Genomic DNA, 27,795 nt, shown 5'->3' on the forward strand with positions numbered 1-27,795 from the left:
GGGCTTCTTTGCAACTTGTGCTAAAAAATAAATGGACTACATGCCTACCACTTACTGATTTGGTTCGCTTTATAATATATAAGTTAGAAAATTAGCGGAAAATCTTGTGAAAGTTGAAGAGAATACTAGAAACTTTAGTTTATTCCAAACCTCCGATCTGACGAAAGCGCTTCATGAGTTAATAGTGGTTACAAGGAAACATCATGTGATAGTAGTAGCATTCTTTTTGCTACCTAAAGTCCCACTAGTTCAAAAGTTTTCGTCTGTCTGTCCAAATCTGTGGTAACATCAAATGAAATACTCGGTAATAAAGTACAACTCTTCGTTTACAGCATTTAAAACGACCATGCAATCCATCCATGCATGAAGACATTAAACGAATCAAATATTGCCTTTTTCTACAAAAATTTTTAAAACAACCACACGGGTTTCCAACAGTCCAAAGTAGGCAAGTTTATTTCACAAAGCCTCCTTGAGATGGAAGGTCCTAGCTATGTCCCTGGCATTATCATACTCGTTGAGTTCAACTAGCATCTTCTTCAGCCGACGGGCAAGTCCAGCTGTCTCACTCTCTGTTACACCAGGCAAATGCTTCTTCTCCAGTGTCTTTGCTAATGATAGCATGAAATCCACCAGTGGTTGCAACTTGTGGCAGCAGCTTCCAGTGACGCTTGGACCTGCCCAGACTCCGGATAAAGAAGCAACAATTCTTTCAGTTCTTGAAATGGCATCATGAACATTTGAAGCGATGCTTCGAACATGAGGCAAAACTTTTCTACACAAAAGCTCATCGAGAGCAAGCTTTTCTAAAATTGGCAAAGCAAAAACTTCTTTCCACAAGCAGATATTTCGCATCAAACGAACAGACACCCCAAAACGGTATGCCGCAATTCGTGCTGCATTGGGAACAGCACTCATTGCAAGTGAGCTCCATGTGGGAACCGCAATGTTAGCAACTGCTTCAGCTAGGCAGGTGTGAATAGCTACTAATAGATCTTTCAAAGCCTCACTAGAAGTAGGAACATAAGCCATAACCAAGATTGTGGCAGAAACAGCATTCTTCGTCTCCCGAGTACTGAGCATGTCCCAGCAGTAAGCAATATCATGGTGCAAAATTGGGAGTGCAACCTTTTCCACCAATGTGGGAACAAGGTTTGCATCAGCGTCATCATGGGCGAAGTCTTCCCCATCCTTGGGTAAACCATAATTGAACAGTAAATTATGCCATTTCATTTCAGAAAAATCGGCATCCTCATGGAGAGGGTCCCACTTCAGAAGCTCCAGCCTCACATATGGAGACATGATAGCAGGAGTACTTAGTGACATATAGGCATCACGGTAGCTTGATGAATAGTCTCTCTTCCATTTCTCAAACCTTTCTTTTACCACTGAAAGTTGGGAGTACTCCTCAGCTGCATCACTAAAAATATGTTCAGCAGTCTTGAGCAACTCCTCACGATTTGATTGGTATGCTTCAGTCTCGCTATCACTTTCATCAGTAGTAGATTCTCCTTCCAGTTTCTGAGAAGAAATGTCTGCATCCATGGATGATAATTGCTTTAAATCAAATCGGGTTCTCCTATGTTGACGCGATTCAGCTCTCCGCTCCATATCCCTACGTTTCTGCAGGTTCATATCTCTACCAAATTCATCCAACTTCACCGGTAAATTTGTTTGTTCCTTGACGGCGGCAGCAGCAGCAGCCTGAGCTGCACTACTTGCAGCTATGAGCTTAGAAGCACTGTTTCCACGATCACCGATCACTAATGTGGCTGCTTTTATAGCTGCTTCTACCTCAGTCATTTCATCATCATTATCAGCAGCTCTTCTCTCTAAAATGGCAGATGCACGCTCTTTATTGAGTTTTTGCATCTCTGCTTCAAGTGTCTCAATGTAGGGTGCTTTATCCTGAAAGTGGGTATTATAACAAAAAATTAGTACAGATCAATAAGCGATGCTCTCACTACAGATACCCAAGAACACATAAGAACAACAAGGGAATAAACCACTAAACATAGGATTCATAGTTGCTGTAGTTTTTTTGAAATTATATAAATTGGAATTTACACACCAAATCACAGGCAGTTAAGATGTAGGACTTTATGTTGTTATAGTAATTTGAAATACTAATAACTGACTCAAGATCTTTCAACCTGGTAAACTCTAAATAACTAAGATACAGGAATTTACATAATATTGCTGTTTACATCAACCATCTCGGTTATAGACAAACTAATCCTCCAGGGCTTTACCTCTAGCTTACACCCCTTTAAGTTACATCTAGTATTATAGGTACACCACTGTGTATACAAACTATATGTATATATAGGGCTGCACTCTATTGACTATTATCTCTGTATGCACTTTGTCTATACATAAGTGGCTTCAAATAAACATAAAATTGCATGTCTGATAACAGAAACTAATGAAATCTGTTATGTTTAAGACATGAAAATGTAACAGGGAGAGAAGACAGAAAGAAATTTTTGCAGGAAAAAACAAATAAACCAGACACACCCAAAAAAAAAAAAAAAGTGGTAAATAAAATTAGATTCTTACCTGCAAAAAATCACATATAACAGACACGTAGTCTCGAAGCTTCTGCATGAAGATGAACTTCTCACCAGCAGCAGATAAAGAGCTTTCGAGATCAGTAATTTTCAGGAGCGAGGAAGACAAATCTTCATCCGTTTTTTTCAGTGATGACATAGTTCTAGCATGAGATTCCTAATGAGAAAACAGAAGCACAGAGTAATAAGCATATAATCCAGTTAAACTCATGTAACATCAATTAAAAGTACCCTGCCAAAACTGAGCTTGAAGCATTGAGAGCATTTCAGTAACAGAATAAGACATGTCTTTAAGATTAAGAGTTTGCCTAAAATATCTTTTTGCTTTTGTTTAGAATTATTTTATTTCTCCAATTCCATGGTGGGATTTTGTTTTTAGTTAGACATAAACATAATAAACTACCGATAAAAGGTTGGAACAGAAGGAAGGGAGTCATCTCAACAACTGGGGAAAAAATTTGAAAAAAATATATAAAGAAGAAGAAGAAGAAGAGGACAGCAGTTTCCTGAAATGCTTATCAGTTTTTTCTCTTCAAGTGTGTTATGTGTCATGCTATGCTTTACATTTTCTAACAAAGATAGGGTTAAATAAATTTATGACAACTGCATCCTACTTGTAATATGCACCATTGCACAAGGGATATCCAAACAACCAATCAAGTGAATAAACTGCTAAGGGAATAGAGTATCATAGAATTCATTATTTCAACATTTCTTGTTATTAAGTTTCTCCTTTTCTGTTTCAAATAGCTAATCAGCATATTTCTCATATAATAAACACAGATTGGCAATTTTTAATTCCAAATTCAGATTCGATTTCAATTCCAAATTCCAGCTTACCTTTAACCTATTGACATTGGTCTGCAAAGCTTTCATAGCACTCTCAGCTTTCTGAGCTATCGACATGGTATCCAAACCTTGTGATGCCCCAATAGCTCCTCCAATACTTGGAATAGGAGTCACAGTTGTCGAGTATGAAAACTGCTGTTGCTGCTGGGGCATAGCAACACTAGAGCTAGTATTAGCACCCACCCTGACCGAACCATCATCAATCCTCTTCCCTAAACCTTTCCTCACCTGCTCCTCTTCCCACATCACATCTTCATCAACATATTCATAATCATTCTCCACTCTAGCGACCACAGGCCTCTCATCTTCATCCACATCATCATCTTCAAATACACCTTTTTTCTTCTTCCCACTCGCAGTCCTCTCTCCGAACATCGCCACTCGCCTCGGAAACTCAGGTTCCTCATCACTCGAACCCTCAGCATCCCCACGAAGACTACTACTCCCTCCATCCAACGGTATATAATCTGGTGCTTTCGCTCCTGATTGCCTCAGTCTATCCTTCTTTGCCCTAATTGCCTTAATTTCAGCCTCGTCATAAATAACCCCAGATTGCACCGCAATTTTCCCAACACCCAACGAAGCAAATCTCTTCTCTGTCTCAGCTTTATGATCAGAATCTGAATCCGACGAATCTCGAGATGGTTTCTGTTGTACCCGAGTCAAATTGGAATCTTCAGGTTTAATGGAACCCCTGAGAACAACTACAGGTTCGGCCGGGGGTTTTGAAGATGGGGCCTTCAGGGTTTTGGTGTTCTTGCGAAGTTCAAGAAGATATTCTTCAGTGTAAGTCCCAGCTTGGGCCTGAACATTGGACAGAAGTGAGGTTGAAGAAGAAGTAGCAGAAGAAGATTGACGTTCCTTTGAAGCTGTAATCTTGTGAGACGAAGAGGGCTTGCTAAGACGAGAAGAGGGTCGGGTTCTGTCTCTATTTGACGTTGGGATTTCGGATTTTTCTTCTTCGTCGTCGGCGAAGCTGAGAAGTTTCTTAGGTTTTGATGAAGATGGCGGTTTCTTCGTGGCGGTGGTTGTGGCGGCGGAAGGAGTGTTATCGTCGTTGTTGTCTTCGTCGTCGTCAGCACGGCGACGGAAGTTTCTTGCTCTGGAGCTGCTCATGCTGTGAATTGTGATTGTTGTTTAATTAATTATTTGGAGCTCCAGATTCAAATTGTTAGGTTTTGCGCTCTCCGTCTGTGATTTTGCGCCGCGCGCGAGTACTTTGCGAAGGCAGTTTACGTTGGTTGTGTTCGGTAAAATATCGCAAAAACAAAAGGAGCGAATTGTCCTTTGAAATAGGGAGAATTGTGTGGGATGTACCCCATTCCCTTCAAAATACCCAATATATACCTAAAATTATAACACTCTTAAATTTTACATATATATACTCTAAAAAATTAGAGAAAGTACAAAAATAACCACAACTAAATCCTCATAAAACTAAACCCAACTCCTCAAAGTCGGGTAAATGGTCGAAAATACTCGACTTCAACCAAACTATACACAATTAGTAATTCAGTATAAATTCTCGACTTTTTCATGTTAGTCGGGTAAATAGTCGAGAATACTCGACTTCAATTGAAATAAAAAATTATCTGAAAAATTCTCGACTTCTTCATGTTAGTCGGGTAAATAGTCGAGAATACTCGACTTCAATTGAAATAAAAAATTATCTGAAAAATTCTCGATTTTTTCAAGTAAGTAGAGTAAAGAGTCGAGAATACCCGACTTTAATTTAACCTTACCCAATATTCATTCAGCAAAAATTCTTAACTTTTTATTGAAGTTCGGTAATTGGTTGAGAATACTCGACTTAAATTGAAATGAAAATTTTCCTTTTAATTAAGTCAGGTAAAAAGTCGAGTATACTCGACTTTGGTTGTGTTATTATGTAGAAGTCATGAGAGATGAAGTAAACGTAAATAGATGACTTTTTAAGGTTATTTTTGACTTTTTACACTTTTAAGAGGTATATGTATGTAATGGGGTATAGATTTGGCATTTAAGGACAAATGAGGTATATTTAAATAAAAAACCCTTTGAAATATGGAAACTAAAAGCCGAAATCCCAAATTTGTCCTCACTAATTGGAGAATCTTTTGGGCTGAACCCAGCGACCATTATTTTCAATCATATTGTGATTTTCAATCTTTTTAATGTGCAAAAATCAATTAATGTTGTATTGAAAGACGTCTAACCCTTTGTTATTTATGAACTTCGCATTCATTTAATTTTTTTTAATATATATACATATATATTCTATTTACATACACTTATAGTTTGTTTGACACACCATATTATTTAGAAATTGTATTAGTTAATGCAATATAATTCATGTTTCATAAATTTTTCTATTCATATTATGATGCATTATAATATATCATAATGTAAACTATTTTGCATTAAATAATTTCGAGGGGGTTGAGTTTGTATAATACTATTCAGTTCACATTAAATTTGTTAATTTTTTTAATTAAAATAATAAATAAAAATATTAAATAAAATTAAAAACTCAAATAATTTTAAAGTATTAATTTAATATAAATATTAAAGTAAAATATTTATTTTATATAACACGGTTCATATTACACGCAATAGAGTCTAATTCAATACAGCCTTTCACCTTCAGAAATCAGAATACTAAAACTACAGTTGCAATGAAATTACAAGAATAACACCGATTCCGGATTACCAGCAGCTTCCGAGCATTCGTCGTCGTGTCTTCTCTGGAACTCTCTTACTAGCCCTTAAAAGATCAAGGTCTCTGTCATCAAGAGACGAAACGACTTACAGATATTGTCGGGTAATATTTTCAAGTTCAAGCCTTTTTTCTAATCACCATAGTTTTATACTGTAGGGTTTAGGGTTAGGGCTTACGTTTATATTCAACCTTTGACGACTGTCCGTTACATTCAAACCGTTCCTTCTTCTGCATAAACTGAAATCAAATAACATTGTTTAATTTTGCTTCTTAATAAATTAAAAAGGTGCCGCGAGAGAAGAAGCATCTAGTACCTGGCTCGGGAGAACAATGGGAAGCGCACCGGCACAAATTCCAACAAGCTTCGGGCATGAGCTGAGAGCTTGCCTCCGTTGTCGGCTTGTCAAAACCTATGATCAGGTTCCTTAAAATGATTGAGTTATTATTTTACTTTTGATTGTGTATCGTTATTCTAGGCTTTGATTGATTATATTTACAGTTTAGAGAATCGGGATGCGAGAACTGTCCCTTCTTCAAGATGGATGAAGACCACGAGCGTGTTGTTGATTGTACTACCCCTAATTTTAATGGGTATGTAAGTAGTCTTTACTTGATTTTGCTCATGATTTGATATGGCATTCTTTTTCTGGTTCATTATTTCTTTGCTTTCTACAGCATTATATCAGTCATGGATCCAACTAGAAGCTGGGCTGCTCGCTGGTTGCGAATTGGTATGTTCTATGGTCTATTGTAATGCTCGTGCTTTTACTTTAATTACTTGTTGTTCTTTGTTAACACAAATAGAAAAAAATTGTTCGTGGAAACTGGTTATTCAAGTAGAAGCTGTTATTTTGTACCGTCCATTGTTATACTCATGAAGTTACTAAACATTAGTGGGATTCATCTGGTTATATGGCCTCTTGACTATATTGTTCTTTCGGAAGTATATAGAACGGAGTATAGATTATTATAGTGGTGAATGATGATAACACCAAGTGAAATATCTGATTTATAGTAGAGCTCTATGTGAAATGAGTTTAAGCCTAAACATCAATCATTATTTGCTGCATATGATAACTTGAGATGATAGTATAAGCTGCTACAATTAAGTCAAATTCCTTTGTTAGTTCAAGGCAATGAATCAAGTTTTAGCATGAAGTTTTCTGAGTAATTTCTGGAACCCTAAAGCCTTTACGAAGTGAAAAAGAATTTATGAATGTTCTCCATAATGCTTCAGGGTATCAATAGAGTTTCTGTGGCTATTTGCTATATCCTGCAATGGATTAATTTTTATTAGAAGTCTGGTATCTTTTGAGTGTGCTTTTGCAATAAATTATATTAGTTTGATGAGGATATGTATTTGGTTGTGTCTAGATTTCAGCCTTTTTTTTTAAGTTTGGAAACCGTGTCAAGATATGATTAATGATCTTCCAGAGGCTCCATACCTTGGTATTCTGATTATGGTCATTCAACCTGGAGCATCTAAGTGTCATTTTAGCTAATTGAAGTTTCTTATTTCTGTTTCTGGATCTATTTAGATGCGTAAATGCATTTCGTAGCACTGATTTAAATTGTTGTAGTTTTGAATCGTTTATGGTATCTGTTGGGAAGTAGTTTTTACTTCTCAGTTTCTCATATTCTTTTATCTCCTTTGCAGGAAGATTTGTCCCTGGTTGTTATACTCTTGCTGTCTCAGAAGCCCTACCTGAGGACTTGCAGGTTTGAATTTTGAATAATGTGTAATATTTAGATTTTTTTATTTAAAGGCAATATTATTTAATTATGTAATATCTAAAAGGTGAGGAGTGATCAAAATTTAACTGACTTGCTTGCTAGCCTTGGAGACGGTTTGTTTGTTTGTACATTGCTCTGTGATTCTTTTGTGGTTGAGTTAGTTCTGGTAATAACTTTATCCTTGAAAGAGATCTACGGATTCCTGTTAGTGATGGGTCATATGGCAATATTGCTAGGATGATTCCGTTTGTGATGTAAGAGTACACAAACCTGTTATGGTGTGGAGAGATTTGTGAAGTCGATTTTTTAAAACTGTGCACAATTTTCCTGTCAGATATCCTGGCCTTGCTTTTAGTGCTGGCTTTGCATGTTGAAAATAAGCACTAGATATTGGTGGATTTTGCCTGTACTTGGAACGCTGGTACTACAATCAGGTCAAATTATATAATGTTTAATTATTCCCATCTATAAAGCAGGGTTTGTGGTCATCTACTGCCATGTCCCTTGAAGTAATGTGAGAAACCTCAAATACTTGAGGGGGAGAGATCACTGAAAGTAGTCCTAGCATTAGGAGAAATGAAATCATGTGTTCAAACAGACAAAATTAAAAAAAAAAATTCAAATATGATGGGCTGCATTGGTTAGTGGACCCTCATCATAACTTCACATAAGCAACTTTGTTTTTGTTGCTGTCCATTCAGATTCAATTACTAATTTTCTGCCAAGTTTCTTGTATGATTCTAATACTAATGTTTTTTTTTTTCCCTGACTTGACTGTTTTCATGAACACAATGCAGAACTTATGTGAAGACGAGCGCGTGCAATATGTGCCGCCAAAACGTTAATGACAGTTTGAGCAGTGCATTGTCTGTAAAGATTATATCTGTTTCGGGTTACTTCGGAGATGACATGTTTAACGATTATATGCAACTGTAGCTGCTAATGTTGACTTGAATTTCTTGTGCCCAATGCTTGTGTAGTAATCCTATTTATGTTTGTAACTTGTATGCTGCGTTTTGATTTTTTAATGGAGTTCTAGAAACTTTTGAGTTGATTTAGAAACATCTGCGGCTCTCTTTTACTTAAACATTTATCCATTCGGGGATATTTTCCAAAATTTTATATTAATGTTACCATAGACATGAAGCAGTTTATTGAGATCTTTTTCGGTACAGATACTGAAACCTGGAGCCTTCAAACTCAAAGCTAACCGTGAGTTTAAGTTGACAAAATGCTAAGAATTTTTATTTCTTTGGTCAATTGAGGGCTTCTCTGTTGCATCATATTTTCCAAAGCCTTAGCCTTTGCTTGTGGGATGAGCAATAATTTTTTTGGGTTAATTTTTCCATTTAACGGTTAAAAAAAATTTTTAAAAAAAAACAGCAGTTGGGTTGTAATGCCAGTGCTCAGCAGCCGTTGGGCTGTGAAAGCCCAGCAACTGGAAATCAGACCCAAATGAGCCATTTGTGACATGGGCAGCAGGTGGACAATGGTATTGGTAAAGCGTTTTTGGGCCAAGACAACTGGAAGTGACACACCAGCTCCTGGTTCTAAAAATATTCAGAAGTCGTTGGCAAAATGAGATGGAATTCCGAAAGGAGAACCTTCTGTTCTGTCACCATCAACAAGACTTCTCAAGGGCATCATAGTATACAAGATTTTTTAAAGTCATCATATTATCCAATAGTAGTGCAGAGCGTACTTGGGGTGCTGAAACTTGGAATTGTTCAACAAAGAAATTTTTTTTCTTTTAAAATTAAGATGGATGATTGATGATGAAATGGAAACTCTAAAAAATATATGCAATGGTCTATGGGCGATGGCAACAATTTTCAATATTTTTACTTGAAAGAAATCGAAAAAATTATTTTAAAAAATAAAGGAAAAGGAAAAAGACAAATCTTTGAAAAAGATGGTTGCGCACACAGACAGGGACTTTTCTCATGGCCCCCACAAGCGAAATGAATTCAAATCTGTGGTCTTCGTAATGTAAATTAGATTATATTGTAATTACCAAAAAACCACGCCTCCCATGTGGGTTTTTACCATGAAGTCACGAGCTCACGGAGACATCATAAAAGAAAGCAGCCTTCTACGTACATAACAAATGTGGTCATAATTAACGACATTCTAGAATGTATAAAGGAATAATATTCCCCCTCCGTGACCGACTAGACTAGACTGACCGCGAGCGGCAACGTTAAAAATCTTGCAGCTAACGCGAGCAGCCACGCGTCCATCATGACCCACGTACTCAAAGTCGCCCATTGTTTAACGCCACTCCACACTTTTCCTTTTAATAGTAGCAGGCTAGTGGCAATAGGTCACTAGTAACCAGTCAGGTACGCCTCTCACTCTTGTCTGAGTTTATACAATTTAGTGATTTACTAATAAATAAATAAATAAATAAAAGGCAGAAACGAATAATTACAAGTAAAAATCAGAATTAGACACTCTGGTATTTAGCGCCGTGGAGAAGCAAAGGTGTGCCAGCGAACAGCTGTTCTGTTGGGGTAACTGACTGGTAAGCAGCTCGAGGACGACGGATCTGGTTTTAGTTTTCACACTTCCCGGTTTCAGTCGTGTTTGGTTCCTTTTATATTATTCTCTCTCTCTCTCTCTCTCTCTGCTCTCATTTACTTTTTTTTTTCCATTAAATTAGACATCAATATTATGTAAGTTTCCCTTCTTTATTCTTGTTGATTGGATCTGGTATAAGAAAATTTTGAATTATAAATATGAAAATATGATGGATTTTTTCAGAGGATGGCTTTATTTATTTATTTTTTTCATTCGTGATATGCAGATATATTCGTTATTGTGAACTAGACTTGATAAGGTAAGCTATGGCGAACATAGATATAGAGGGACTCTTGAGAGATGTGCCAAATGATAAGCGGTTGCCGAAGACGAAGATTGTGTGTACTTTAGGTCCTGCTTCCCGTTCTGTGCCGATGCTTGAGAAGCTTCTGAGGGCTGGAATGAATGTTGCTCGTTTCAATTTCTCTCATGGTACGCACGAGTATCAGCAGGAGACTTTGAACAATCTCAGAGCTGCCATGCACAACACCCAGATCCTCTGTGCTGTCATGCTCGATACCAAGGTCTCTCTTTTCGGTTTTCATCACACCCCCTTGTGTTTTTTGCATTCATTTGCTAAGCTATGTTGTTAACCAAAGAATGAATTTGATGCAAATACTTTTAAATGGAATAATCTTAGTCATTGCAGTGTCATTTCTCATATGTATTGTCACATTGTGGGGTTGTTTGGTTTAGGCTTTTAGCTGATGAGTAATGAGTTGCCCATTTGTTATGAAACATAAATCAGAGTTTTGGGGTGACATAGAGATTTGAAGTTTAAATTGGGATGGTTTTATATCAAACTTTGGGAAGTAGTTTCGCTTAGTATTTTTTTTTTCTCTTTTGCTTTCTTTTAGCATTTTTTCGGAGCATATTGGTTTCTGGAAACTTTTATGCTCTTTGGACGATACTAGGATCTAGACCTCAGAGCTGAGCTTTGGGATTTTCCTATTTCTTATGTCACTGAAATATTCATATGCATCATTAATGCATTTTTATCAAGAAACATTTGGGGTTTCAGTTGACCTTTTCTATCTCCAACACATGTTGACAGTGACCTTATTGGTACATCACACTTCACAGTTTACATCACAGTGCAGTGCTTGCTACGTGTTTTGTGAAGAAGTGAAATGATGAATTCTATGGAGATTTATCCGCGAATTTTCTGATCATAAAGCCAATGAAAAGAAAATAGAAAACAAAAAATTATGTTCCCGTAGCATTCATATGAAGTAATACAGACATCCTAGAGTCAATCTACACATGATAACATGAAGCATATATATGCAAGGATCTAGCTTTGTAGATGTTTATATTTTAATGCAGACATGGAACAATTTCAGTAAACAGTTCGTCAAAATAAATGAATTTGGTGATTAATTGAAAATGACCCTATATGCTTCTGGACCTGCATTGGCACCTTACATGGATATTCCTTTTGCTTGCTGTAGATTGTATGGCTTAAGTGGTACATTGAGATGAGACATCTCATGAGGTTTAAAGATATGTGAACTTTTTTTTTCCCACTTTCATATAATTGGCTTCTAGGAGAGTTTTTCGTCAGCTCTCAAGATTATGAAAACTATTAAATTTCTTGTTTGAGATATTAAAAAAAAAAAAAAGTCAGTCAGGTTTTCTCCTACAGCAGTTGATGTTTTTTTTACAGCAGTTGATGTTTTTTTTATCTGAATAGCTGGTTTTATAACGCCTCTCTAGCGGGAAAAAAGTAGTCAAAGTTTTCTGCTACATAATACTCTGTTCGGAAATTGTTTATTTCCAGTAACCTTAGCACACAGGCACTTTTGCCCTGGTAGAATATATGTCCTGAAGTTGACACTGAGGACTTGGAAGCTGCGAGGTCGCTGTAGGAAGCACCATAGATACTGATTAGCAAACATCTTGCTTTTGTAATATGAGAAATTGGAAATATGTTCCAAGTGTTTTACCAACCTTGAATGGATTCAATACAGATATGTTGGGGGCTCTTGGAGGCACAATGGAAGGCCATTCCAGTTTTTAATTAACATCCTCAATTGGAATTGGACAGCTTAGATAAGCTGATTGTACTGAAAGGAAGCAGAGTGAGCTCCCCTGCCTGGGGAGCACACTTCCCTTTCAACAGTAGCTATAGGTTGGGTTTTTGGGTTGTCCACCAGGAACAAAGGTTCTTTTTATGCTCCAATTCTTTGGGTTTGTGAAAATATCATTGACTGACCCTGCATGGTACATTTTTTAATAAATAATGCAACAAGAAGTTCTGGAGACTTTTACTTGTTTTCTTTTGGATGTACTATTTCTGTAAATGTGTATGAAAAACTTGTACATGATGTAGCTCTTTTAACTAACTAGAGTTATCATTTATGATTGTGGAGTGAATTCATATTTCTCTTTTGTTGCAGGGACCCGAGATTCGAACTGGTTTCCTTAAGGATGGAAAACCCATACAACTTAAAGAAGGTCAGGAAATTACTGTATCTACTGATTATGACTTCAAGGGAAATGAAGAAATGATCACCATGAGCTACAAGAAGCTGCCTGTGGATGTGAAGCCTGGAAATACCATCTTGTGTGCAGATGGCACCATAACCCTGACTGTCTTGTCTTGTGATCCAAAATCTGGAACTGTCAGGTGCCGTTGTGAGAACACTGCAATGCTAGGCGAGAGAAAGAATGTCAATCTTCCTGGTGTTGTGGTGGATCTGCCCACACTGACTGAAAAGGATAAAGAGGATATCCTCCGATGGGGTGTTCCTAATAATATAGATATGATTGCTCTTTCATTTGTGCGCAAGGGTTCAGATCTTGTCAATGTACGTAAGGTCCTTGGGCCTCATGCCAAAAACATACAGTTAATGTCTAAGGTATGTTGATTGCTTATGCTTCCTTTGTATTTTGTGAATGTATTTATAAATTCAGGTTAAATAGCTTTGGGCATGTTTGACGTAACTAATTGTTGATATCAGTTTGAACTTCTTTTATGAGGATTTGGGACTTTTCTTTTATAAGAATGGATAGAACCACATATATTTTAAGGTTCAGGTGCAAATCTATCTTGAACAATTGACCTAGTAAAAGGTTGCTTTTTCCTCGGCTTAAGGAAGAGTTATTTGTGCTTATAACATGTAATTTCTCTTCCCTTTTAGTTTGTTGGTTAACCTGAGGATTATTTAATTTGTAATTTTCCTTAGGTTGAGAACCAGGAGGGAGTTGTCAACTTCGATGATATTTTGCGTGAAACTGATTCATTTATGGTTGCCCGAGGTGACCTTGGAATGGAGATTCCAGTTGAGAAGATTTTCCTTGCACAAAAGATGATGATATACAAGTGCAATCTTGTGGGCAAGCCTGTGGTCACCGCGACTCAGATGCTTGAATCAATGATCAAGTCTCCTCGGCCAACTCGTGCTGAAGCTACTGATGTTGCCAATGCTGTTCTTGACGGCACTGATTGTGTAATGCTTAGTGGTGAGAGTGCAGCTGGGGCCTACCCGGAGATTGCTGTTAAGATCATGCGACGAATTTGCATCGAAGCTGAATCCTCCCTTGATTATAGGGCTGTGTTTAAGGAGATGATTAGATCAACTCCTCTTCCTATGAGCCCATTGGAGAGCCTTGCTTCATCGGCTGTTAGGACAGCTAACAAAGCTAGAGCTAAACTAATTGTTGTTCTGACACGTGGTGGGACTACAGCCAAGTTGGTTGCCAAGTATAGACCAGCTGTTCCAATCCTATCTGTAGTTGTCCCAGTCCTAACGACTGATTCATTTGATTGGACCTGCAGTGATGAAACCCCAGCAAGGCATAGTCTGATATACAGGGGCTTGATTCCTATCCTGGCAGAAGGATCTGCTAAGGCCACAGATGCTGAATCTACAGAGGTGATACTGGAGGGTGCTCTGAAGTCGGCAATAGAGAAGGGATTGTGCAGCCCCGGTGATGCTGTGGTGGCACTTCATCGCATTGGAGTTGCTTCTGTTATCAAGATCTGCATAGTGAAATGAAGTGGACTATGCAGAAATCTTGATTGGCTTTTAGAGGGAGTAGGGGCAAGGTGAATTTTAATTTTCTTTGGTAATCTCTCTACTGTTTATGCTATCTTGACTTGAAAGTAGTTTTGGATTTAGAAGGTATTTTCCCATAAATCCTGAGCCATGCTAAAGGCTACTCTTGATTTCACCTGTGTTTTTCACTAGCTAATGCTGCCAGCCATTTTATTATATGGCTGGTTTTTAAATAACTACCAGAGTGAGTGATTTGTGTCTCTGTTTTTTTTTTTTTCCTTTTTTCCTTTTATTTTTTTAACCTGATTCTTGGTGTGACATTATATTCTTGTGAATATAGTTTTGAAGACTTAAACTAGAAAAATGGCGTCATTATGTCTCGGAACATCAAAAGTATTCATATCCAGTGGCTAATTAAGTTAAACTAGAAAGAGCTTTAACTCATCATTATATTTCACATCTGAGGATGTGTAGTAAATAAGAAACCTGAAGAGCCAGACAGATATGTGATAGATTGCAACTGAAATAAATGCTTCTAGAGGTAAATACGAAGTTTGACTGGCTGGCTAATAGAAATTGGGAGAAATTGAGCTGAATTAAGTACCAGAAAATTCCACTCCCTACCTTCCTCATCTTGGCAGATGTGGGTCAGAATTTGCCTCGTTCAAAATAAAAAAAATCAATGTAGATTTTGGACGGGTACAGAAGTCTAGCCTGTATTGAAGATTAATTTCTTTTGAAAAAAAGGGGTTCTGGAGAGTTCTTAATTATAGTTGAACTAGTGTTTGTGTATTCTTTGTTTCGAAGGAAATGTGATTGATCCATTTGGAAGTGTCGGTCCCTCAAATAGATTTTGATAACCTTTCGCTAGCTTTTCTCATAATTTTCGCAGTATGCATGGACTTTAAATGTTTTCTATCTTGTCCAACCTGTTATAATATCACTTGCTTTTGTTTGTTTCCATTTTCGAATTACGGGTCAATGGAGAGAAGTTAAGGATGAGTCCACATGGTTAGGTTGTGGAAATTATATCCATCATCAAGTATATGAATGATCTCCTTAATCATATGTAATCCATTATGCTTAAGTAACCTATTTCCTTTTCTTTTGTTTCTTTCTTCTTTTCTGAAGGAAAGGCCCTTGTTTGCATATCAAATTTCTGAATAATTTTATGATAATCCAATTCCTAATTCATTTTCTTGTTGTATTTAACTCTTACGTTCTAGTACATATCTCCCAACTATGCATATATGTAATGTGATTGAAAGACAAAGCATAAAAATGGGTTTGTGATAAAAGTTCAAAAAATTCCGTTTTCAGATTAAAATATGAGTGGTATAAAAACAGGAGATGTCAATTTTAATTTGAGCAGTTTGGGTTTGTGTTTCATTGTTGCTGTGTAGTGGCCAGAGGTGGTCCCTTTTAATTTGGACCTATTTTTTGACCTTTAACAATTATAATTTTTTTTTTTTTAAACGAACCTTTAACAATTATTGATTCTTCAAAAGTTTTGGCCATCCATGGACATATAACTATTAAGTGGACAGAGGCAATGTGAGGACCAGCTTTCAGAATAAAAACTTTTCACTTTAATTTCAGAACTCGTTGACGTACCTCAACTTCCATTACTCTTGCGATTGCAGTTGCAGGCTTGCAGCAATCTCCTCATTAATTTCTAGATAGTTCTTCAACGTGTCCTCACCAGTCACCAGCTTAAATTAATTATGTGTTATTTTATGCTCCAATATTTTGCTCTATATCGAGTCTCTGTCTTCTGTAAGATTTTCACTTGTATATGTAGCCAAAGAGAAAACAAAATAATTATTTTGGAAAACACTTGTGGGGCCATGCATGCAGATGCAAGGTTGCATTGGCAACATGTGTGTAAAGCTGGTAAAACGGTTGAATTAGTGTTAGTCAGTTTTGTGTTGTATGAAATTTAGTTTAACTTAAAATATGACTCATTTAATAATCGTATCAAATTCTTAAGACCTAACTCGACACACAAAATAAATAAACTATTTAATAACTTGTTTAATATCTATATATTTAATAAAATTTATATCAAATATTTGCATACAATTTTATACACGCACATATTTATCAAAATATTACTCATTTATACTATTAGAGTTCTAAATCTATATAAAATTTTATAAATGGAATCATGTGTATATGTTCATCCTCCAAAAAAGAAATAAAAAGAGAGAATCATGTTCAATATTTAAATTTTAATAATAAAAATTTATAAATTAATTTAAAATAAAAAATATATTTATGTTATTAACCAGGTAAAATGGGTTAAAAATTTTAATTGTGACTCAACACTGAAAAAAATTGTGTCAATTTTAACCCGATCAATTTAATAATTGTGTTAAATTTACCGATCAATATTTATTTATTCATACAATGTTTGAATCAAATTTTGATAGCTCTACGCGTGTGCCGTATCTCACATTTATTAATTAATTATTATAGCATGAGAATTTCTACTTGATTGGCTCTCATGAAAATGCTCCAGAATTTCAGCAGGGATATTAATTGCTGCAGAAAACACACAGATGACAGTACGAGGGCAATACTGTTATCATTTCTGTTCTTATCTCTATCCTCCTCTTCTTCACTTTCTTTCTTGTTCTTGCCTTTACCGGACTCTCAAAAGGGTTTATTAGTAAGGGTGGATAATTTTCCTTTTTTAAAATCAAATTTCCAAATTAAATCAACACTCTTGAAATAAAATACAATTAGCCCCTATCTGTTTTCAAATACGGCATAGGTGGAAGAAAATGTTCAGCCGCTTATGCACAGCAACTAATGGATAAAGTAAATAAAAAATAATGATAGACATCTCCAATTTTATCTCAAATGACTTGTCATTAATTGAATAATTAGTAATTCTTTATAAAATTTAAGTAAATTAATTATATTATTTCATCAATCAATTAATAAATATCATATTATTTAAAATAAAAAGTTTGAAAAGTGTAACACTACTATTGAATAAGAAGTTGAAGGATTTGGATATATTACATCAATAGTGCTACACATCTCAAATTTTTTATTTTAAAAGATTATCTCAAATGATGTGTCATTAATTGAGTGGTTGATAATTCTTTACAAGATCTAAGTAAATTAATTATATTATTTCACCAATCAATTAATAAATAACACATCATTTGAGATAACTTTTTAAAATAAAAAATTTAAAATGTTTAGCATTACTCTATATTACATTACACGTATCGGAGAGAAGGAAAAAGTAGTGATCCCAAGTGGTATCAATGTAATGAATGAGTGTAATAATAATAATAATAGTAATAATGATTGGATAAAGATATTGCTGACATGGTTGATAAATATTAATTATTCCAAAAATCCCGGACGCCTCGGTATTCTTAATGGGCAAATTCGGTAATAGAAGGAAAAATAAAAGAAAAAAAAAATCAGGTAATGGAACTTTCACTCGCGTAAAATTCTATAAATAGCTCTTTGTGACTTCTTGACTTCCTATATTACTGTGCTCTGCTCCGCTCTGCTCTTATCCGTGTTTGTCTTGTTCGAACAAAATCCAAGAGATGGAGAGAAGGATTGAAAATTCACTTGTGAAGTTGATATGGTGTGTGTTAGTGTCATTATTAATGGTGATGGGTTATGTCGGTGCAGCCTCATCAAGACCAACAAGAATTAACAGCAAGTTCAACAACTACGGTGAGCAACTCAGGAGAAATCTGCTTGCTAATGGCCTTGGCATGACTCCTCCTATGGGGTATGTTATGTGTATGCTATGTTACGTCACTTTCTTCTTAGCTTTCTACAAATGCTTGATGTGTCTGTTAGTTCTTTGGGCTGTTGGTTTGACGGCCTCTCACTGAACAGAATGCTTATGATCAGATCACAGTGAAAGTTTTATGTTTTGGAGTTTCTAAAAACTTCTTATGGCATATGTGAATACCCTTTAATTGTGAAATTACTACTGCTGTTAAAAATTAGGCAGTACAATATTAGTGTTCACTGTTCACTACTGTGAACAGTCTAATCTGTATTAGAAATCTGACAATATTTGACTTTTTGTTTGTGTGCTATCTAAGAATCACTGATGATTACTAAATGACCAGTTGAATAATATATAGTAACTTCTGTCATTTGTTCTATGATTTTAAGAACCCACAAATGAATTTGTTCCCTGTACATTATTCTGAATTTACTTTGATAAAACCTTTTAATATATTCCCTGGATGAAAGATTTGTTTTAGATATAACAGGCCGAAAATGGAATTGAAAAAGCTGGTGGTTTCCTTTTCTGCAGGTGGAATAGTTGGAATCATTTTAACTGCAAAATTGATGAGAAAATCATCAGAGAAACAGGCAAGTATTATCCACAGTAAGAAACATGATCCTCAAGCTGAGTTTCCTATTAAAGAAGATTCATCAGGGTTGTCACAGCATAGTTAAGTAAATAATTGTATTTGATTTTGTTTTCTTGGTTTAATTGGCAGCTGATGCTTTGATTTCCACTGGTTTATCCAAGCTTGGATATATCTATGTTAACATAGGTACGTTGAAATTTATAATTTTTATTTCTCTTTTTATGGCATGCTTTCTGTACTGGCATTTTTTACATATGCGGCTAACCAAAGTGTGAAACATCTTGATTTCTTAGATGATTGCTGGGCTGAAATAGCTCGTAATGACAAGGTATGATTTGTTTCGATATTTGATCTATTTTCTCTGGTAAAGTTTTTGTTTAAAAGTCCTCTAAAGTTTAAAAATAACGATAACATTGATTTCAGGGCGAGTTAGTGCCTAAAAACTTAACATTTCCGTCTGGCATTAAAGCACTGGCAGATTATGTTCACGGCAAGGGGCTTAAGCTTGGAATATACTCAAGTGCAGGGTAGATGACTCTAATATATGCACTTTAACACAAACTTATATTAAATAATTGTAAGAATAACCAAGCACATTGATGCATGTCCATCTATTTTGCAGGTATTTTACTTGTGCCAAAGCCATGCCTGGTTCACTTGGTCACGAGGAAAAAGATGCTAAGACCTTTGCCTCCTGGGTATCATATTTAGCATTCTTTTTAATTTTATGTTTCAGACTCTATTATCCCATCAGCATGGAACCATAGCAGCTTTCATTGATGAGATTCTGGAATAAAGTCCCATATTATAAAATGCTAATTAATTCATTTTCTGTTCAGGGCATTGATTATTTGAAGTATGATAACTGCAACAATGATGGCACAAAGCCAACTGTCAGGTAATGAAATGCTATCTATAATCAAATCACTTCATGTTCTTCCTGTTTTTAGCTAAGCATTCCAATATTTAGGCATATAGCAATGATATATTCCATTTTCTTGTTCTTGTAGATTCCCTGTGATGACGAGAGCTTTAATGAAAGCTGGCCGTCCCATTTTCTACTCATTATGCGAATGGTAACAACTTATGTCTGTGACGTTGGCCTCTTAGTTTAACATTTTTGTCTCTGCAGTTAAATAATCTTTCTAGTTTTTTCATTGATTTAACATATTCAACTTACTGGATATATAGGGGAGACATGCACCCTGCTTTATGGGGTTTTAAAGTAGGAAATAGCTGGAGAACTACTAATGACATTGCCGATACTTGGGATAGGTAAAATATTTGATACACACACACACACACATATGTATATGTATATGTATATGTTCACAAATTAAATACAGTAATTTTAAGACTTTGATCGAAGCCTTGTAAGTTGTTTGTTTCTTCTTTGGCAGCATGATGTCCAGAGCAGACATGAATGAAATTTATGCTGAGCTTGCTAGGCCTGGTGGTTGGAATGGTTAGAGCTGTTAAATATTGATAGTCTTCATCAGCCAAAAATTGCTTCCCTTTCGTGTAGATATTTATTCTGAGTTTTGTTATGTCTGGAACAGACCCTGATATGCTAGAGGTAGGAAATGGTGGTATGACTAAAAATGAATATATTGTACACTTCAGCATATGGGCCATTTCTAAGGTATAGTAGAAAATCATCTTTCTCTTGGACTCATTACTTACTTGAATGATTGCTCATTTTGGTGGCTTCTATTGGCTCATGATTGAGTATACTAATGCAGGCTCCTCTCCTAATTGGTTGCGATGTGAGAAATATGACAAAAGACACTATGGAAATCGTAGCCAATAGAGAGGTCATTGATGTTAACCAAGGTAATTTGATTTCGCCTATTCATGCATACTGGTTTTCACCCATTTCGGGTAACAAGTCTGATTCACTATACTTATTATTATATACTGATTTCATGTTGTTATATATAACAGATCCTCTTGGCATTCAAGCAAGGAAGGTTAGGTCAGAAGGTGATCAGGAGGTAAACTTGTAAATGCTTTTTCTTTGACACAGTAGTATATGTGATGTGTTTTCCTTTGAGTTATTGAGCAAACCATAATTTCTGTTTCGTCTTTAACAGATTTGGGCAGGGCCCCTCTCGGGTTACAGGGTAGCTCTGCTACTTGTCAACCGAGGCCCTCAACGTTATTCCATCACAGCCAACTGGGATGACCTTGCAATCCCTGCAAAAAGCGTTGTCGAAGCTAGAGATCTCTGGGAGGTAATTTTGACTTACAAGCCTTGTGATATTTGTTTGGTTCTTCCACTGCATGACACTTGAGATACATTTTGTACTGCTTCCTGAAACATTGATGTTTCATGCAGCACAAGACATTGCGAACAAAATTTGTTGGGAACGTGACTGCCACCGTGGATTCTCATTCTTGCAAGATGTATGTGTTGAAGCCTATTGGTTAAGAGTTCAATCAAGTTGAACACACAGCAGACAGGATCTATTGATCAATTATGATGTAATTGATTTAATATTTCTATGGTAATCAGTTATAACATCATGTCATTTTGCGAGTTTTGAATTTTATCATCACCTTTGGGACATTATACTGGATATTAGTTCTTAATAATAATAATTTGGTGGAAGCAAAGCTTTTTTTTGCTATTGCTACGCATTATGGAATATGAACAGGGGTCACTGAGGTCAGTAAGTTCCCCGGACTTTGGGCCCTAACTTTTTTTTTTTTACTATTATACTAGGAGAGACAATTATTAATATTTATAATTAGACAAATAAAATGGGACTATAAATTATTGTTTGTTTCACTCGTATTTCATAAGAGAAAAAAAATTATAAATTAGCTTCACTCAATTATACTTAATTGAGGAAGAATTTGAGTTAATAAAGACTCGAACCGCTACTCTCACATTTGTCAGAGCAAGCGGTTCACCACTCAGCTAAAAGTGCAGTGGCGACTCAGACCCTAACTGAAAGTGATTTAAAATAAATTACTCATAATTATAATTCAAATTGTATTTTATACAACCAATAAATTTAACTAGGCCACGTCAGCTAAATTTCTATAAGAATTTGTAATTATATCATCATGCTTGTAATAATTGTGAATTGATATTTAAAACGTTCTATATATATATATATATATATATAGTCCTTTTCTAGTGCGGACGTCCTTATTTATTTTTTATGCGGATACACTTTAAAACCGCATGGTTTAAGAGAGTTAGTTTTTAACTCTTTAAAACCATGCGATTTTATAATTTATTTAGTAACTAATTCTTTTAAACCACACGGTTTAAAAGTGTATCTACCCTGAGAATGATTATATATATATATATATAAGATTTGCTCAAATAATTTACACTGTTTCTCATGAAACTTTGATTTAGTCGCATGCCACCTAAAGTAAAATCAAAATGAAAACATTTCCAATATTATAGCAGTAGTAAACAGTGAACAGTAATATATTATAGCTCTTTCATCCGAACCACTAACTAGTTGCAAACACAGTGACATTTCTAGGGTATTAATCAACCTTCATCATCCTCTACTTGTGAGGTTTCCATGATTCATCAATATTCATCACTATCTTGTCCTCATGGCTCAGACTATTGATCAATGCTGAGAACATACGCATTGCCTTTGTCTGATCCCAAATACTCATTGCCTTATCTACTCGGTCTTCACTGCAAAACATCCTAACTACAATCTCATTGGTATTCGGCCACTCTTTGTATCAAACATCTTAATATTGGTTTCACTTTTTAAGCCAGCTAGGTGGCCTGTAGAATATGAAGGGTGAAGGGGACATGTTATTTTGCAATGGCATTTGTAAATTATTTTTTTATTTAAAAAAATATAATTTAACTAGTTTCCTAATGATGAAGTCAGATTCTATCATATTAGAATGGATGATGAAGTATCCCTAAAAAGATGGAGTGATTCTTCCGTAAATATGTAATTGAAAGTAGATTTTTGATAAAGTTTTGAAATTATTATGGAATCAACATATCATCCAAAAATCCCTGATATTATGGATACCAAAAGGGTCTCAAATCATTTTAAATACCACTGAGACTTCTCCTCCAAAATTCATTACACTACTTGTAAATCCTTTCATCCTCATACAATTTTCATTCACTACAGCATGGGCAATAGAGTTGACCATACGCTTGTGAGATTATTATGTTTGTTAATATCATCATTAATGGTGACAGGTGTTGCCTCGTCGCGAGCAACAATTCTAGGGACCGGGGCAGATGACAAACTTAATCACAACAACCAGCCATTGAGGCGAAATCTGCTAGCAAATGGCCTTGCTGAAACTCCTGCTATGGGGTATGTACTTATTTTTATACACATGTAGCTCTTTGTAATATTATATTCGTAATCTTTTGTTTCTGCTAATGTAGTAATGTGTATGCATGACCACTGAGTATATTTCATATATAATCTTCTGTCTCTCCACAACTCAACATGACTACTCGATTCCCTCAGTGTCTTTTATGAAATAACTAGTTTGTCCACTCTGCAACGTTTATTTTGGATTGAATTTAAATTGTTGGTCTGTTCCTTTGCTATAGGTGGAATAGTTGGAATCACTTCTGGGGAAATATCAATGAGGATATCATCAAAGCTGCCGGTATGTTTATTCATACTTATTTTTTACTTCAATTTTGCCAAAGCTATTGCGGCAGAGCAGTTTTATATCTTTTGGAACTGGTTTTGAACAGCTGATGCTCTAGTTTCCAGTGGTCTAGCCAAGCTTGGATATATCTATGTTAACATTGGTATGCTGCAATTGTATTTTTCATTTCTTATTGTGTATTTTTCATGGACAAAAGTCTAAAAATAGCTTGATTTCTTAGATGATTGTTGGGGTGAACAAGATCGTGATGAGAAGGTATCTTTCTATGTATTTTTCATCTCTATTTGCATATATAACCAAAAAATATGGAAAAAGAGAAGTGATACTTTAAGGCACATTAATTCCAGGGCAATTTACAAGCTAGAAACACTACATTTCCATCTGGCATTAAAGCTCTGGCAGACTATGTTCACGGCAAGGGGCTTAAACTCGGGATTTACTCAAGTGCTGGGTAATGTGTCACAAAGTTATATTAGTTGTTGGAATTTGATAATTTCGCACGCTCATAGAAACATTTCTTTCTATTTTGCAGGTATTATACTTGTAGCAAACAAATGCCTGGTTCACTTGGTTATGAGGACCAAGATGCTAAAACCTTCGCCTCATGGGTATGAATTTTTAGTCTTCCTTTTTTTTTTGTTTTGGATTCTATTATCTTAGTAGCTGCCTCCGATGAGATCATATAATTCACCTTTTGTGCAGGGTGTTGATTACTTGAAGTATGATAATTGTTACAATGATGGCTCAAAGCCCATGGACAGGTAACTAAATCAAAGTCGTAATACAAATACTTGTTGTATATTCCATCTTCACTTCAGTATGTAGATACAAAATGTTACATTACCTCGTTTTTGTAGATACCCTGTAATGACAAGAGCTTTAATGAACACCGGACGCCCGATCTACTACTCTCTATGTGAATGGTAATTTATCTGTGTAATTGATGATGAAATCTTTAACAAATATTTTTTTTTTCTTTTTCCCCTCTCGGGGCTTAATGTACTCTTCTTTCTTCACGTTAGGGGAGACATGCACCCTGCTTTATGGGGAGATAAGGTAGGAAATAGCTGGAGAACTACTGGTGACATTGAGGATACATGGGACAGGTAATTTTGTTTTTTTTTTGGGGAAAAGAAAATGTCTGAGTCATTGATCAAAATGGCCTAGTAGTGGCATAGACTAGTTGTTTGCTTGCTCCTTGGCAGCATGATCTCCAGAGCAGACGAAAATGAAGCTTTTGCCAAATATGCAAGGCCCGGTGGTTGGAATGGTTAGAATTTTATAACTGGAACATTCATTCTGCAATGCGGAAATGATTACAAGACAATCTGCCTTGTTTATGAAGGTTCTTCTTTTATGTAAACAGATCCTGACATGCTAGAGGTGGGAAATGGAGGGATGACAAAAGATGAATATATTGTACACTTTAGTATATGGGCCATTTCCAAGGTACTATTACTCTCTTTCACTTGGCGGAATGAAAGCATACATGTTCTGGTGGGGAATCTGCAGCTTATGAACAAGTGGTTTTGCATTTTCAGGCTCCTCTTCTCCTTGGCTGTGACGTTAGAAATATGACAGATGACACACTAGAGATCGTTGGCAATAAAGAAGTCATTGCGGTAAACCAAGGTGATTAGATTACATTATACGTTATAAACAGTTAGATTAGCATCGCTAGACTTATCCAGATATTGATTTCATGTTGTTCATAAATGTATGTATCAGATCCACTGGGCATTCAGGCAAAGAAGGTTAGGTGGGAAGGCGATCAAGAGGTAAAATTGCTAGTTAGCAACTTTTCTTGAGACTGAAGTTGTGCTGATCTTCGACTGAATCATCGAACAAGTCTAACGTTTGTCTTTCTCTTTCGCAGGTATGGGCAGCGCCACTGTCCGGCTACAGAATAGCTTTACTCCTAGTAAACCGAGGCCCCTGGCGTTATGCTGTCACCGCCAAATGGGAAGACATTGGAATACCTCCAAACAGTGTTGTTGAAGCTAGAGATCTCTGGGAGGTACGTGTAATTTAGGATTCATCAGCTACCAACAGCCTTAGAATATTTGTTCGCATTTTTTCTGCATCACTTACTGGTGAATGGGTGTGCGTTTTATGCAGCACAAGACATTGACAAAGCAATTTGTAGGAAACCTGTCGGCTATGGTGGGTTCTCATGCGTGCAAAATGTACATCTTGAAGCCTATTTCTTAAGAAGTCTTTTGAACTACGAAGAGTTTGCTTAGGGGAACATTCTATGATGTAATTGTTATCTCTTATTTAGTCACAGTGTCTTTATCTTAGTGTTGGGAATTTAATAATTGTCTTTGTACTCGAAATTAATTGTTAACGATGATTTGGAGGAAGCAAAGCTTCATTCTATCCTCTCTTTTTTTTTTTTTCTTCATACATACTTCAGCCAAAAGAAAGTTTGAACTGATGGCTGTAAATTAAAATGACATTTGTAATTCCAACATCCAAAAATGTGCATGATCTCAAATTTGACTATATTTGTTAATTATTATCATGGCCAATATATATAAAACAATTTTGTTCGCAGTCCTTAGTAATTTACTATAAAGTCACAGACTCACAGATTGATCAATTGCCACAACCTTAATACGATTGATATCCATGTTCAACAATTGTTTTACTTTTTAGAAATTATTACCAAATGAAAGTAATAAAGTGTAAATAGTACCTATTAAATGAATTACACACACACACACACAAAACACTTAATCAACGATGTCACATTAAAATTTAAACACTGTTTGGACAGATCATTTACGTGTTTTGCTCTTTGAAACTCAGAATAAAACAAAACACGTAATATATTAATGTGATAGCGATGATTACTAGCATAGCACACCACATTATGTATTTATTTGATCAGACTATTTGCCATCAAAACTATCAATAAAGAAAATTGTTAGGGGGCACAGCAAAGTCACCGACACAACACACACGAAAAATAGGGATGATAATTGTACCTACAAATATGTCCAAATCCGCCCGTCAAAACTTATCCGCTGCGGGTAATTTTATCTGTTGCGGGCGGGTTTAGTATTATAAACTAAAACCCGCAAATGGATACGAGTGAGTTTAGTATTAACCTTATATTCGGCGGATACTCGCATGGATATCCATCAAACTCGCAATATTTTTTCTAAATATTTTTAATTTAATTTTAATCTAAAAAATATATAAAGAAAATAATGTAATTATTCAAATTACCAAACAATAAAAGGCTTAAAATTATGTATGTGTGTACATGTCCCATCTCCCATTCTAAAGTCATGACATAAAGAAAACTAAAGGCATTTTCTCTTTGACTTAACCGCACACCTATCTGACCATCTCTCATCTCTGTCTTCATTCAATCATTCTTTTCTTCTTCAGCCTTGAGTTTGTTATACATTACAAATCTATTATATTTTTGTATGTACTATTTTTCTTTAACTTAATACATGAATTATTTCATTATTATAATTTTTTTCTCCGAATTAGTATTTAAAAATATTAATATTAATTATTATTCTAGGAATTGTGTTGGATGAGTGCTTATGGTGGTGAATGAAATGAAGATCTTCTCTTGGAGCTTATTTTAAATGATAATATAAAATGTAATTATTATTTTTAAGTACTAGTTTGTGTTTTTTAAATGGATTTGTATAATTTATACTTAAATTTAAGAATTTGTGTTGGATTGATATTAAAATTTTAATTTTTTCATTTATATTAGTTAAATATAAAATTGAGTATGTTATATAGAATTTGAGGTTATTATTATAAATTTATATATTAAATATTTATAATTTTAAATACAAAAATTTATAAAAAATTCACCGAATATCATTGTAGATTTGATAATTATCAAAATTTACTATAAATTATGAGTGAATTTAATAATTTAAATTTTATACGGGTTTAAATTTGGTAATCACATACTGCAGGGGTGCCATTAGCATCCCTAATGAGAAATATCTAATCGTATCTTTCAATTTGGAAGTAGGTTGCTTTAAAAAGACATCTCTAGCTAGCAACGAAGGACGAAAGTAGAAGAAGGTCACGAGTCATGACATGACAGCGGCACAGGCGCTGTGGGACCACAGACCAAAATGTTTAATATGTAAAACTAGAGGGGCCAAATTATATTTCAATAAAATAGTAGGGCCCGCCATTGCAGGGACACTCGCGCACTTGTGAGCTGTGAGAGGCCACAGTTTCACTCGTCGCCACCTTTATATATTGTATGATGAATTTATCCATGCTCCGTTACTACTTACTACTTTTCAGAAATAATTGTCGTTAAAATTTTTTTTTTCTTCATTGTTATAATAATTGGTCGATTTTAAAAACATTAA

At 35.4% G+C, this 27,795-nt stretch overlaps 4 protein-coding genes across 5 annotated transcripts; 3 read left to right on the forward strand and 1 right to left on the reverse strand.

Annotated features, from left to right (window-relative positions):
* Positions 1-278: 278 nt before the first annotated feature.
* Positions 279-4,729, reverse strand: LOC102612824 (transcriptional repressor ILP1). The gene is made up of 3 exons (XM_006468618.4): positions 3,411-4,729; positions 2,560-2,727; positions 279-1,908 (listed from the first exon to the last, which is right to left on the reverse strand). Exons 1-3 carry the CDS (start codon positions 4,533-4,535, stop codon positions 460-462), a joined length of 2,742 nt encoding a protein of 913 aa, XP_006468681.2. The 5' UTR covers positions 4,536-4,729; the 3' UTR covers positions 279-459.
* A 1,280-nt stretch (positions 4,730-6,009) lies between these two features.
* LOC102612523 (transcription elongation factor SPT4 homolog 2) lies at positions 6,010-8,905 on the forward strand. The gene is made up of 6 exons (XM_006468617.4): positions 6,010-6,219; positions 6,404-6,537; positions 6,617-6,708; positions 6,793-6,848; positions 7,775-7,836; positions 8,649-8,905. Exons 2-6 carry the CDS (start codon positions 6,448-6,450, stop codon positions 8,694-8,696), a joined length of 348 nt encoding a protein of 115 aa, XP_006468680.1. The 5' UTR covers positions 6,010-6,219; positions 6,404-6,447; the 3' UTR covers positions 8,697-8,905.
* Positions 8,906-10,353: 1,448 nt separating this feature from the next.
* On the forward strand, positions 10,354-14,692 carry LOC102578009 (pyruvate kinase; the record flags this gene model as incomplete). The annotated part of the gene is given in 4 exon segments (NM_001288891.1): positions 10,354-10,375; positions 10,658-10,955; positions 12,831-13,292; positions 13,620-14,692. Coding segments are annotated over 3 exon segments (1,533 nt in total). The 3' UTR covers positions 14,433-14,692.
* A 3,202-nt stretch (positions 14,693-17,894) lies between these two features.
* LOC102611728 (alpha-galactosidase 1-like) lies at positions 17,895-25,887 on the forward strand. Of its 2 annotated transcripts, none has more exons than XM_006468614.4 (15): positions 17,895-18,198; positions 18,739-18,797; positions 18,929-18,985; positions 19,093-19,127; positions 19,223-19,326; positions 19,422-19,497; positions 19,639-19,697; positions 19,810-19,875; positions 19,991-20,074; positions 20,200-20,264; positions 20,359-20,441; positions 20,542-20,632; positions 20,744-20,793; positions 20,893-21,033; positions 21,138-21,429. In XM_006468614.4, the coding sequence occupies exons 1-15, from the start codon at positions 18,008-18,010 to the stop codon at positions 21,228-21,230; spliced, it is 1,254 nt and encodes a 417-aa protein (XP_006468677.2). In that variant the 5' UTR covers positions 17,895-18,007; the 3' UTR covers positions 21,231-21,429. The 2 variants fall into 2 exon arrangements, with proteins under 2 accessions (XP_006468677.2, XP_006469082.3); XM_006469019.3 differs by lacking the exons at positions 17,895-18,198; positions 18,739-18,797; positions 18,929-18,985; ... (10 more) ...; positions 20,893-21,033; positions 21,138-21,429 and adding exons at positions 22,893-23,121; positions 23,367-23,425; positions 23,517-23,573; ... (10 more) ...; positions 25,308-25,448; positions 25,550-25,887.
* The last annotated feature ends 1,908 nt before the right edge of the window (positions 25,888-27,795 follow it).

This window comes from Citrus sinensis, chromosome 2 (assembly GCF_022201045.2).
Source record: "Citrus sinensis cultivar Valencia sweet orange chromosome 2, DVS_A1.0, whole genome shotgun sequence".
NCBI lineage: Eukaryota > Viridiplantae > Streptophyta > Magnoliopsida > Sapindales > Rutaceae > Citrus > Citrus sinensis.